This window comes from Vipera ursinii, assembly GCF_947247035.1.
Source record: "Vipera ursinii genome assembly, chromosome: 4".
Lineage (NCBI taxonomy): Eukaryota > Metazoa > Chordata > Lepidosauria > Squamata > Viperidae > Vipera > Vipera ursinii.
The window spans coordinates 64,684,851-64,697,014 of NC_139514.1; the positions used below are offsets into that span (position 1 = coordinate 64,684,851).

The 12,164-nt window shown below is 36.5% G+C and overlaps 1 protein-coding gene across 9 annotated transcripts in view; it reads right to left on the minus strand.

The window, feature by feature from the left end:
- The window catches only part of PDK3 (pyruvate dehydrogenase kinase 3), a 40,150-nt gene that overhangs the window by 19,575 nt on the left and 8,411 nt on the right, over window positions 1-12,164 (minus strand). For all 9 annotated transcript variants that reach the window (XM_083362072.1, XM_083362067.1, XM_083362066.1 and 6 more), the window contains exons 2-4: window positions 9,694-9,835; window positions 6,943-7,014; window positions 4,803-4,987 (exon numbers count right to left, since the gene is read on the minus strand). In XM_083362072.1, coding sequence (XP_083218198.1) covers window positions 4,803-4,987; window positions 6,943-7,014; window positions 9,694-9,835 — 399 coding nt within the window. The remainder of the gene's footprint in view (window positions 1-4,802; window positions 4,988-6,942; window positions 7,015-9,693; window positions 9,836-12,164) is intronic.

Sequence of the window (12,164 nt, forward strand, 5' to 3'; positions counted from 1 at the left end):
TTCAAAAATGCCAATACTTTTTCTATCCTTTTTCTTGAAGTTCAACTTTCACATCAATAGAGTGTCAGAGGAAAAACTACTTTTGTTGCTCTGATTTTTGAAGAAAAAAGATACACTGGGCATCTGACTATCATTTTCATAATCTTCATTGCTATCCAGGTCTAGGACAACTTGCCCTGGCTGACTTGCCCCGGCCATCTTGCCCCAGCCAACTTGCTGCGGGACAACTCAGCATGGGGAAAATCCAATGTGCAATAACTCAGTGCAACATAACCACCAGTTCCTTTGACATTATTTTAATTTTTGTCATTCATAATTCATTTTCCCCCTCCTTTAGCATTCCTTCTTTAATGATTCTAACCCATCATTTCTTCGATATTATCTTTCTTTATTCCCTCTTCCACTAAGGCCATGCCTTCCTGTCCTTGGCTTGGGAAGGGCAGTTGTGGAAAGTTGGGCTGGAAATCTAAATTTACTCACTTACAACCATTTATTATTGCTAAGTCATGATGATAATACTATTAGGATTAAGAATGATTAAACTGCCTACTGAAAAATGCCAACTCAAGTGGACTCAGTATTATTAAATTCAGTGGCATTTATTTCAGAACGTGCATGCATAAATTCACATTGTCCTATTCAAATGTTTTCTGATCAGTACTTGGAACTGCAAAGAGGGCAGATTTATTTATTTATGACATTAAGGATAAATTATTTATTTATTTAATCAATCTGTGATAGGACATATATGCATAAAACACACACACAGGAAAAATGCTCAGAAATGTTAACTGGGGATACACAAGCACAAGCATACATGTGTGTTCTTTAGAAATATAAACATTTAAAACATCCATATTCGGCATTTATATCCAAAATTAAATTTCTACAAATGAGAATCAATTCTTAGAAAAAGCATTATTAATAAGATGGATAACATATGCATACTGATAGAAGAGAATATCTGTAGCTCAGGCTTGAACACATCCCAATATTACCTTTTTTTTCATTTTTAAAAAATTCAGCCAAAGCAATTTTCTACAGTCTAAAGCAGGCATTTCAAACTTGCGATGTCATGTGACATATCGCAACTTTTTCCCCATTGCTGGCAATGAGGTGGGCGTGGTTTCAGCATGACACATCTGGCCCGCAGGCCGGCAGTTTGACATGCTTGGTCTAAAATATCAATTAAATATTAATTTTGGCTACTTGGATCATTAGGAAGTGTTACAGTAGCAGCTAACAGTGAAAAACTACACCATGTGCACAATTATTAGGCAAGGTGTATTTTGGAGGATTAATTTTCTTACTGAACAACTACAGTGCTGTCAGTCAAAGGAAAGGTTTACCTATACTGTTTTCACGAGAAAATGTTAGAACTGGCTTTTCCAATTCTGTAACCACATGGAATCTTCAGTAAATATTATACTCTTGGTAAAAAAATGTCCCAGGAATTTCTTTTGCTGTCTAACTTAGTGGAATGATTGACATTAAGCCAATTCTCACAGAAATAGCCTACCTGGATCCCACCAGGAGGTTACCTTGAGATATTGGCTATGAGCAAAGACTCGGAAGAAGGGAAAAAAACTGGGAGAGACCCCAGCTCAGAAAGAGGTAGCACCACCTCAGGCTGGAGCAGGAGCACAGCCAGCCATCGCATGTCTGAAACCAAAGACTGAGAAGTCTGAACAGCCAGCCACGGCCACAAAGTAGCGAGTGAGGGACGAGCCCCACAGACTGTGCAATTGAAATCATGCCTGGGGCTAAATTGCCAAAGCCAAAACTATATTCAATGACACCCAGGGAGATGGAGTAGCTCTGTACCTTCATTGAAAATTTTTTAGCCAGGGGGTTCATTCAGCTGGCCAGGTTGAGGATGGTGGCCTCTGTGTTTTTTAAAGGGAAGAAAGATAGGTCCCTTAGGCTGTGTATCGACTATAGGGGGCTAAATGGTATATGCATGGAAAATATGTATCCCCTCCCATTGATGAAGGACATGCTGGGGCACCTTGCAAAGGGGAGGATCTTCACTAAGCTGGACTTGAGGGAGGCGTACTATCAAGTGAGAATTAAGGAAGGGGATGAGAGGAAAACAGAAACTGCCCCCTAGGCTGCTACCAATTCCAAGTGATACTGTTTGGATTACAGGGCGCCCCAGCAGTGTTCATGCAGCTGATAAATGACGTACTGCACAAGCACCTGTATAAAGGAGGCCTAATGTGTCTGGATGATATATTAATTACACCAAAACCAAGGAGGAGCATGTGAAATTAGTCAGAGGAGTGCTTGAGAAGCTGCAGAAGGCGCAAATTTATGCAACGTTCTCTAAGTGTGATTTCCATAAAGCCAGCCTAGACTACCTAGGGGACCAGATTTTGAAAGATGGCATAGAGATGGATCCCGGGAAGGTCTGGGCAATATTAGAGTAGGACCCCCCATGAACGAAGAGACAATTGCAAAGTTTTCTCGGCTTTGCAAACTTCTATTGCCAATTCATCCCCACATTCGCTCAAATAGCCCTGCTGATCATGAACTTATTGAAGACGAAAGTGGAAGCTAACTCCAAGCCCAGCCAACCCCTGAATTGGTCACTCAAATGCCAAGCCACATTTAAGAACCTAAAATGTCTTTTGGCACCGAACTTAAAGCATCCTGACCCAGACAAATCTTTTGTGATACAAGCAGACACCAGCGATGTGGCTGTGGGGGCATTGCTGCTCCAGAAGAATGAAAAAAGGAATTGCAGCCATGCGCCTACACATCCCGCAAGCTCTTAAGAGACTGAGAGATGATAGGCTATCTGGGAAAAGGAAGTCTATGTGGTCCATTGGGCTCTCCTAACCTGGAGGCAATTCTTGCAAGGCAGTAAGATTCCTTTCAAGTTGTGGACAGACCACAAGAACTTAAAAATAAATGAGGTCTTCCTGAAATTTGTCTTCCAAACAAGTCTGATGGGCCCAATACTTCAGTCACTTCAAATTCACTCTCTGCCTCTACTGAGAGGGCGAATTTCTGGTGGACAATGGACAGTAGGAGGTCCAGGGGATGAAGGAAAAGTTTATCTATGCTGTTTTCTCAGGAAAACATTAGAACTGGCTTTCCTATTTCTGTAACCACATGAAATCTACAGTAAAGTTATATTTTTGGTTTTAAAAGTCCCAGGAATTTCTTTTGCTGTCTAACATAGTGGGACAGTTTATATTAGTTTTAAATCTGTGGTTAGATTTCATTATACTGGTTTTGATTTCTTATGTTTATTTTTTAAAATTTAATTTTAATTGTGCACTGCCATAAGTCCTTTAGAAATATAACATTAAAAATACAGTAAGTAATATCCCTCAGCTTATTTCATCAGTCTTGGTAAATTAGCAGCTTCTTGAGAAGCGTATCCAAATATACTGCACATATTAAATCAAATTTGCAAGCTTTATGCAATGGAATGGTATGTACAGTGCACACTCTTTACACATGTATGTTGTTGTTGTTATTGTTGTTAGTTGCAAAGACATGTCTGACCCATCACGACCCCATGGACAACACATGTATACAAACAAAAAGATATCCTGAAAATAACTGAGTAAGAAACACATTTTTCTGTAATTTATTTACAGCTGTTGAAATAGCAGTTTAAAATATGCCATCATCAAAACAAAACTGACCAAGTGGATAATTAGTGCAGAATAATTTAAATACTAATTTCAAAGTTAAATCTGTGAAATATCACAATGTTAGATGAATCATATTTACTGCAATTTTAAAAATGGTTCCACTGGTACGTTTTTAAACTGGGCTGGGGGTAAAAACTGGCACAATCACAATGACAATGCAAATCAGATTTCCTTAACTGATAAACGATATGCAATTCAAACGAGCCTTGCTTATTTTTTTTTAAAAAAATAAGTCTCCTGACCACTGAGCCTTGGCAATTACTGTGACTTGGAGACGTCATACAAGATAATGCTTTCTGCCCAATGTACAAGCTGAAGCAACTACTCCTTGCCAAACAAGCAAAGGCATTCATTATACATCCCTGTTTTGACTTTTCCTGGCAACATGTCCTAAAATTAATATATCTTTAATTTTTCTACAGTATATACCCTATATTGCTCAGGTATTTTCCAAAGTCATTTTCTAGATTCCTCACCAGTTTCATTTCTCCTTAGAAGCTGGAGGGGGAAAAAATCTGAAAAAGCTGTTGGCTTGTTTCCTATTAATTTTGACTGATACGACTTTCTCTTTCTGCCAAATAAAATCCTGAGTCTTCAGAGAAGGGCGGGATATAAATGGAATTAATAAATAAATAAATAAATAAAATCCCCACCTACTCCCAAAAGTATTTTTGTCCATTAAACATCCATATTTTTTAATTTCTAATGATAAGAAATTGTGCAGTACTGCAGTTAGCCTAGGAAAAAGACACAAATTCAATAAATAATTCCAATAGCTAATTATTTTGTTAGCTGGAATTAAATGAAGTCAGGGCAGGATAGTAAATAACATGTTTTACTAGAATGTAGGAAAATCCAGGTCCAAATGCCCAATGGCTTATTATACTCTCTTGTATATTCTTTAGCCAATTATCCCTCATGTCTAGTGCTAGACTATTGCACAAATTTCAAATGAGAAGAAAAGAGAAGGAAAGACAACCATATACAGTGAAATGAAATTCTGAGTAACAAAGATATAAATAATATATGTCAAAAATTACATTCTTTAAAAATATGTTTTCACTACAGGCATATATCCTTTTTTGCTGTAAAAGACCAATTTATTTCCTTATTATTAAATAAAGAGATACTTACTGTGCTGATTAATAAGCATGCGAAATGAGATGCGATTGGTATAGAATCTATCTAAAAAATACTGAATGTTACTGCTCACAAAAGGATCAAATCCATACTTTTCCTTGTATTCAATAACTCCTTGGGCCATAGTAGGAACAACATCATTGTGACGATTCCTGACTTTAATTAAAATATCTAAAAAGCTGCAGAGAAAAAAAAATAGAAGCAAAAGTATTACAATTACTGTTATTTTCAAATTTTGGATAACAGCTTCAAAATATCATTCACAATTCAGAACCATAAAGTTTGCTGAAGGAAAAGGTTGAACTAAGTTGTCCAGAATGTTAATGAAAATTTCTACTGTGCAATAATTGCAGAATTAAAAATTGTATTATTGTTGTTCAATAGTTCTAAAATAAAAATGATGTATCATATACCGTAGTTTGCATGGTGATTTTGGGATAGCAGTACACTGTTAGGTAATTATTGAGTATTTTCAAACTTACATATTATTAGTATTATATTTATTTTAGTGATTTTGGGCCAACCACTATTAGTTCAAGCTAGTTTTGAATTTTAAAAATTTGAATCATTGTGAATAATGTCTACAAATTGTAATTGGAAACTAACAATGCTTCAGACAATTTTAGAAAGAAATGGAGAAGAGAAACTATATGCAAAAGGGAAATCTAATAAATCTAATAAAATAAGACTGATCAGTCTACAGTTAGCAGATCAAATCTACATTTGTGCTAAACGAAGCTGGATAAATTAATTGTTGGAAACATGATGGCTAGAGAATGGACACAATGATTACATTATCTACATACATTACATGAAAAAAATGACAATTGCAATATAAAGATAGCCATAATCCTGGGTAATGATGAACTGTTACTGATATAATTCATAAATATATAGTCAAGAGTACAAATATGGCATTCTATGAGTATTCTGATTACTATTAGTAGCTTTGTTTTCTCAAATTATCTTAATATCCAAGGAATAGTAAATGTTAATTCCACACAACATAGTATTGGATCCAGCAGCCATTATTCATGAAACTCTAAGCTTTCTTTAAAAAAAATTAGACACATAAAGCTGACTTTAAATTTCACTTCTCCTATCAGAAATTTCTTTAGAGGAGTGAAGAAATGTAAATAAAACCTTTTTTATCCAGTAATAAAATCGTATCAGTTTTCCTTGCAGCTACTTTTCTAGCATATATTTCTGATTGCAAGAGAGTATCATACTTCCAAAGATTCCTTACTTGCCTTTTTCCTCATCTAATCAGCACAGCTTAAGGAAGGTTGAAAATTCCTCGTGCAGTTTTCAAATGATTTATTACTCTAAGAATAACTGAAAAATCTGAACAGTAATACTGAATCCCAAAACTTTATATTGATCAAGGAGTATTTAAACTACTCACTTGGCTTGCTGATTGGAATGGCACCCTATCTTGAAAATTATTTAATGCTTAAATACTTAGATTAGAACCTGCTGATTCTATGACGATTTGATAATGCCAAGTCAATTTTCTACTTTGCTACTTCAAATTAAGAAAACAGAAGTATACAGAAAATGTGAATTTAAAAAATATCATTTTCTAAAATAGAGACATACCAAACAGAAATATGATACATGGCAATAAAATTGGATTACCTGATTTTTATGACATACTTTCAAAGCCAAAGTATGAAAAATCCACTCTTAGTAATGTTTTTCACAAAGAAATTTGGCTTGCAGCATTTTGTTTATGCTCAGTCTTATCTATGCTCTTTGAACTAAACTTATCCAAACTATTTAATGCTATGCTCATTGAAAGCTTTAGCTCAAGAAGGGAAAACAAATAGTTTCAAGATATTCTATATTTATTTGCTTAATTTTTATTTATTAAACTCAATCTAGTCCTTACATCTTTCTGAAATAATTTCACTTGACATTGTAATATTGATTTCTCCATTTTAAACAAGATCAAGCTCCTACTTAGAAACACATTAGTATTGCATAATTTGTTCTAATACAATTAAAATTACAATTAAAAACTTAATTAAAAAGTTCAAAAGTGCTCATTGAACTATTGCCAGCTTATTACAAGACTAAACTCAGCCCAAGTTCAACATACTGATTTCATGTTTCAACACCTTTCTTTACTTACTTATCTAAAACTTGTGGATCTTCAGGATTTTTATTTTCATACTGTAAGAGCTCAAGAAAGCTCTGCATATACCTGAAACATAGAAGAAGAATATATTTGATATTTGCATATTAAATCTGCAGACATCAACCTGGAGGGAAATTGCTAATACTCTGGAAGGTAGACTTGAACACTGGACTCTGTCCAACAAGATGCAGTTCAGTGGTGTGAATAATAAGGTCCTGCACTTAAGAAGGAAAATTCAAATGCAGTTATAGAATACGTAGTACCTGGGTGAACAGTAGTAACTGTGAGAGGGATTTATGTGTCCTAATGCAGGGATCCCCAACGCCTGTGCTGTGGCCTATTTGCAACCAGGCAGCACGAGTGGCGGCCGTCCCACATGCATGCACCACTCAACTTGTGCGAGCAGCAGGATATTGCAAGTACACACACACAGCTCAACTTATGCAAGTCAAGCTGCATGCACATGCGTGCTGGCCCACCATTCACGTGACCCAGTTACACTCTCCCCACCAGGCCACCAAGCCACTTAAATATTAATCAGCAGTGTGATGCAGCTATCAAAAAAGCCAGTGCAGACTTAGGCTGTATCAACAGAAGATAGCATCAAGATCACAAGATGTGATAGTACTGCTATCTACTACACCACAAAGGACACAATGCATTCCGTTCTGGTTGCCACAATACAAAAAGATGTTGAGATCCTAGAAAGAGTTAAGAGAAGAGCAATGAAGATGGTAAGAGGTCTGGAGGCTAAACTGTATGATGATGGTGAACAGTTAAGGGAACTAGATATGTCTAGCCTAACAAAGAGAAGCATTGGGGATGACACGATAGCTGTCTTCCAGTACTTGAGGTATTGTCACAGGGAAGAGGGGGTTGACTTAATTCTCCAAAACACCCAAGGACAGGACATGAAGCAATAGGTGGAAGCTCATTAAAGACAGATCCAACCTGGAACTAACGAGAAATTTCCTGACAGTGAGGACAATCAATGGAACAGCTTGTCTCCTGGAATTGTAGCAAGAGTTGGACTACAAGACGTTCAAGGTCCCTCCCAACCCCATGATTCTATGAGTTAATATTATTATTTTGGGAAAAGAAATAAAAAAATTCAGCTTCCCACAGAAGTTAGTAAAGATGCAAATGTACACTCTAAGGATGGACAATCTTTCGTGAGAAAAGTAGTCAACATGGAGAAGAAGAAATGGAAGGTTCTGATGGATAGAACAATTTTTCAATACAAACAAGGCATAACAAAAGTATCCAGATTGGGGTGATTTTTTTACACAGAAGTTAATAACAACCATAGCTATCATAATTTTGTAATATGAAAGATCAACATTTTTTCAATATTATTTGATAGGCTTCTGTAACAGAGAGCTATAACATGTTATCACATGATTGTGAGGTGTTGATAATGACTATAAGAGCAACAGATTGCCAAGCATTCAGATCACAATCACATGATGTGGTGTGTGTGCGCACACATGCTTTGTGATGGTTGGAAGTACTCTTTCCAAGGCTATTAAGCTGGACAATTGTTAAGTAAGGGCTTTTCAACCATTGGTACGGGTACCACCTGTGGTACATTGGCACCTGGCAGGTGGTACATGACCATCCTAGAAAAGTGGTAGCGGGGGACGGGAATGAGCTGAACTGGTGGCAGCACCGCACAAGCCTGAGCGAGAGATGGCTGGAGCTGCAGGGCTGTCAGGGCTCAGCAGAAGTGCCAGGATCAGTGCTTCTTCGGGGCTGTCAGGGCTCAGTGGAAGCGCCAGGAGAAGCACCAGGCTGCAGCTGGAGCTCGGCACTGATCCTGGCGCTTCTGAGCCCAGAATAAGCGCCAATGAGCTGGAATGTCACAGCATCTCCAGGGTCTTGTGATTTACATTCAGATGCTTGGCAACTGATTCATATTTATGATGGTCACAGTGTCCCAGGGTCATGTGAAATGACCAAAACCTGCTGCAACCACCCAGGAGACGGGGGGAATAAAAACCAACCCCCACCTCACCCCACCTGCCCAATCCTCAACAGAAATGCTCACAAAAATGAAAACCTCGGATAGGAGGAAGAGTGCTGCCAGGCGGGCAGGCAGGTGTCTTGCTTGGCTGTGGCTTGGGGGGCACTTTTTTCAGTGCCATTGTTAACTTTGAACAGTCACTAGGTGAATTGTTAAGTTGAGGACTACCTGTACTTCATCACTTTTTTCCTTTTTTTTGGGGGGGCCATCAAGTTTTTGACACCTTGCTAGGTGACTGGTAGTACTCGGATGTTGCCATATCCTAAAAGTGGTACAATGGGTGAAAAGGTTGAAAAGCCCTGTGTTAAGTTACCAGTCATTAAGCAAGGACTACCTATATAGGAAAATAATTTTTTAAAGAAAGGTCAACTTAACATAACATAAATTATCTTCAGTCGCAAAGGATAATCTTAGTCTTATACTATAAAATTACATAATTAATACATCCATGTATCCATGTTTATACATATACACAAAAATTATTTTAAATTGTTGTAGCAGATTAAAAAAACACTTAGAAAATTAGGGGAACAGAAAACAGGGAATAGTTTCTACCAGTAAGGCCAGAAAAAAAGGGAATTGAGCTTTCCTAAAAGGAAAGAAGTAAAAAATGCACAAGGCAAGTAGAGAATGGAGCAGAAACACAGCTACTGAATTAATTATAAGGAAATACAGTATGTTATAACTAATTTTCATTTGCCTTTATTTTAATGAGTGCTTACCAACTTTGTACTAGCTTAACAGAAGGCCTATTCAACAAATTGTCAGGCAACAAATTTACTTCTCTCATAGTATTAGCAAGTCGCACAGGAAGCTCTTTTCTCAGAAACATGTATGATGTTTTCTCACATGCATTGTCACGCCCTGTGGAAAGAAAAGAGTTTTATGTTTTCATGTTCTTGAAACATTCTTAGACAATACAAATAAGATATTAAAATATAATTTATTGGGACTGCACTTTATTGTAAGTTTTCTTCTTGGTTACTAAATATGATTTCAACCTGATTATAAGAATTCTGCATCAAGTTTAACATCATTTCTGGCTATGGCTGCTTTATTGTAGCTTCTTTTTTTACACAAACTAGTCATTTTGTAAAGGATGAAGATCTGGGAAATATAATGAACTTCAGTGATTAAAATCTGATATGTTACATATAAACATACATTGCAAGTGTATCCGAATTATCAACTACAACAAAATCATCAACTTCAAGTATTTCTCAATTTCACATATCATATCTATTAAAGGTTTCACCTGTCCAGTCATAACCAACTCAAGAAAGGGGGTGCTCAGTTCTGATTCTCAGCCAAGGAAGCCTGCGTTGCCTGACAAAACGCTTCCTTGTCATGTGGCCAGTATGAAAATATGGAACGCAGAAACCTTCCCATCGAAACGGTATCTATTTATTTACATTTGCATGCTTTCAGATTGCTAGCTTGGCAGAAGCTGGGGCATATAATAGGAGCTCATACCATCGCATGACACTCACGTCTCAAACCTGGGCTGGCTTTCCAGCTGACAAGCCCGATGTCTTAACCGCTGAGCCGTCATGCCACCCAAGGCCATTATTAAGGCACAGCCACAATGCTCTGAACTTCTGGTCCTGTATATCAAAAATTTAAATAGACTATTTCCTATTTAACGTACAAGCGAGATCACAAGAAGGTCCTTTCCTGAAGTTCTCAAATCCTAGATAAACTAGCTTAGGATATAATGCAATCTTTAATTAGCTTCCATTTGCTTCTGATGAAGACTGGATCCAACATTATATATATATTTATATATTTTCAACTGTATTAATTCACATTCATGATATAACAATAATGATTAACTAAATCAATCTGTTTGATCCAAATTACTTCTTTTCAAAACAAATATTAGAGGATTTTAATAGTATAATACTTGGTTTTGTATGTGGATGGTTTTAAGAATAAAGAGATAGGTTAATTCATTGTTGAATTTCTCTACAATGATAGTTAGACTAGTGTCACAGTACATATATTCCGACAAACTCCATGTACTTCTCATAAACCAATGGTTCTGTTGGAAAAGCATGTGTGATAAAAGAAAATCTGTTCTCTGAAAATGGTACACTCTTAAAATGCTAGGGACATTTCAGAAAGTTAGATTTTCTAAAATATTTCCATTAAAATTAATGATAATTAAGGGTTGTACTATGTGCCTCATCCTCATGAAATTTAATGAGCCTTTAGCTTTAACTTTGTTATGACTTTAATGTATAATCTTATGTACTCAGCTAAGTAGTAAGCTTAATAGGGCTTGTTCCCAGTCAAGTGGATATTGGATTGTAATGCTATCTTCAAATTATTAAAAATCCATTAAAATTTATTCACTATTCCTATAAGGAAACTTAACCATGCTATACAGTATAAAGTCAGACATTTAGATTTCAGATTAGAGACTATACCCAACTTTCATTCCTCTCACCCACCTCTTTAACAGCAGACACCACCCCAGTAATATTGAAAAAGGCCAGGTGAACTCAGACCTATGTTTTACTTAATGAGCTGTCAGTATTCCATTTTATGGAAAAGAAAGATTGCAAATGCATTAGTCATAGTCACAAAAGACAACTGCCTCAAAAATGAACAAGTGCTGCAAGGTACTGATTAAGTTATGTTCTTGCAGCCCAGGAAATAATGTTAAAAGCATTGCTATGCATATAATAACTAAGATTTGCAATTTGAAAAATCCTTAAGTGTAGTGCAACTGGCACAATCAAGGTCATACTTTTTAAGGCAATCCCATTATAATCAGTCCAACAGCACATCATTCAGCATCTGTTCACAGATAAATGTACAATGGCAGAATACAACACTGTTATTTCTTATGTATAATTTTTCCTTGCTCTTTTAAGCTATGGCTAACAATGGCTTGTTATAATTTAGTAATGTTGGTTTTAGATATGAACCTAAAATATTAATATGTTTTCATGCTTGTCCATAATTGTTTTTTCCTTTTAACTAGAAAACCTTTCTGTTAAAATTAAAATATGTTATTAAAATACAGATCAGGTTCTTCCATGTAATTTGCTATATAAAGATTGGGGAAACATGCAGATCATAGGTTCTAGAACAGGACTTTTCAACCAGTGGTATGGGCACCACCTGTGGTACATTGGCACCTGGCAGGTGGTACGCCACCATCCTAGGAAAGTAGTAGCGGGGGACG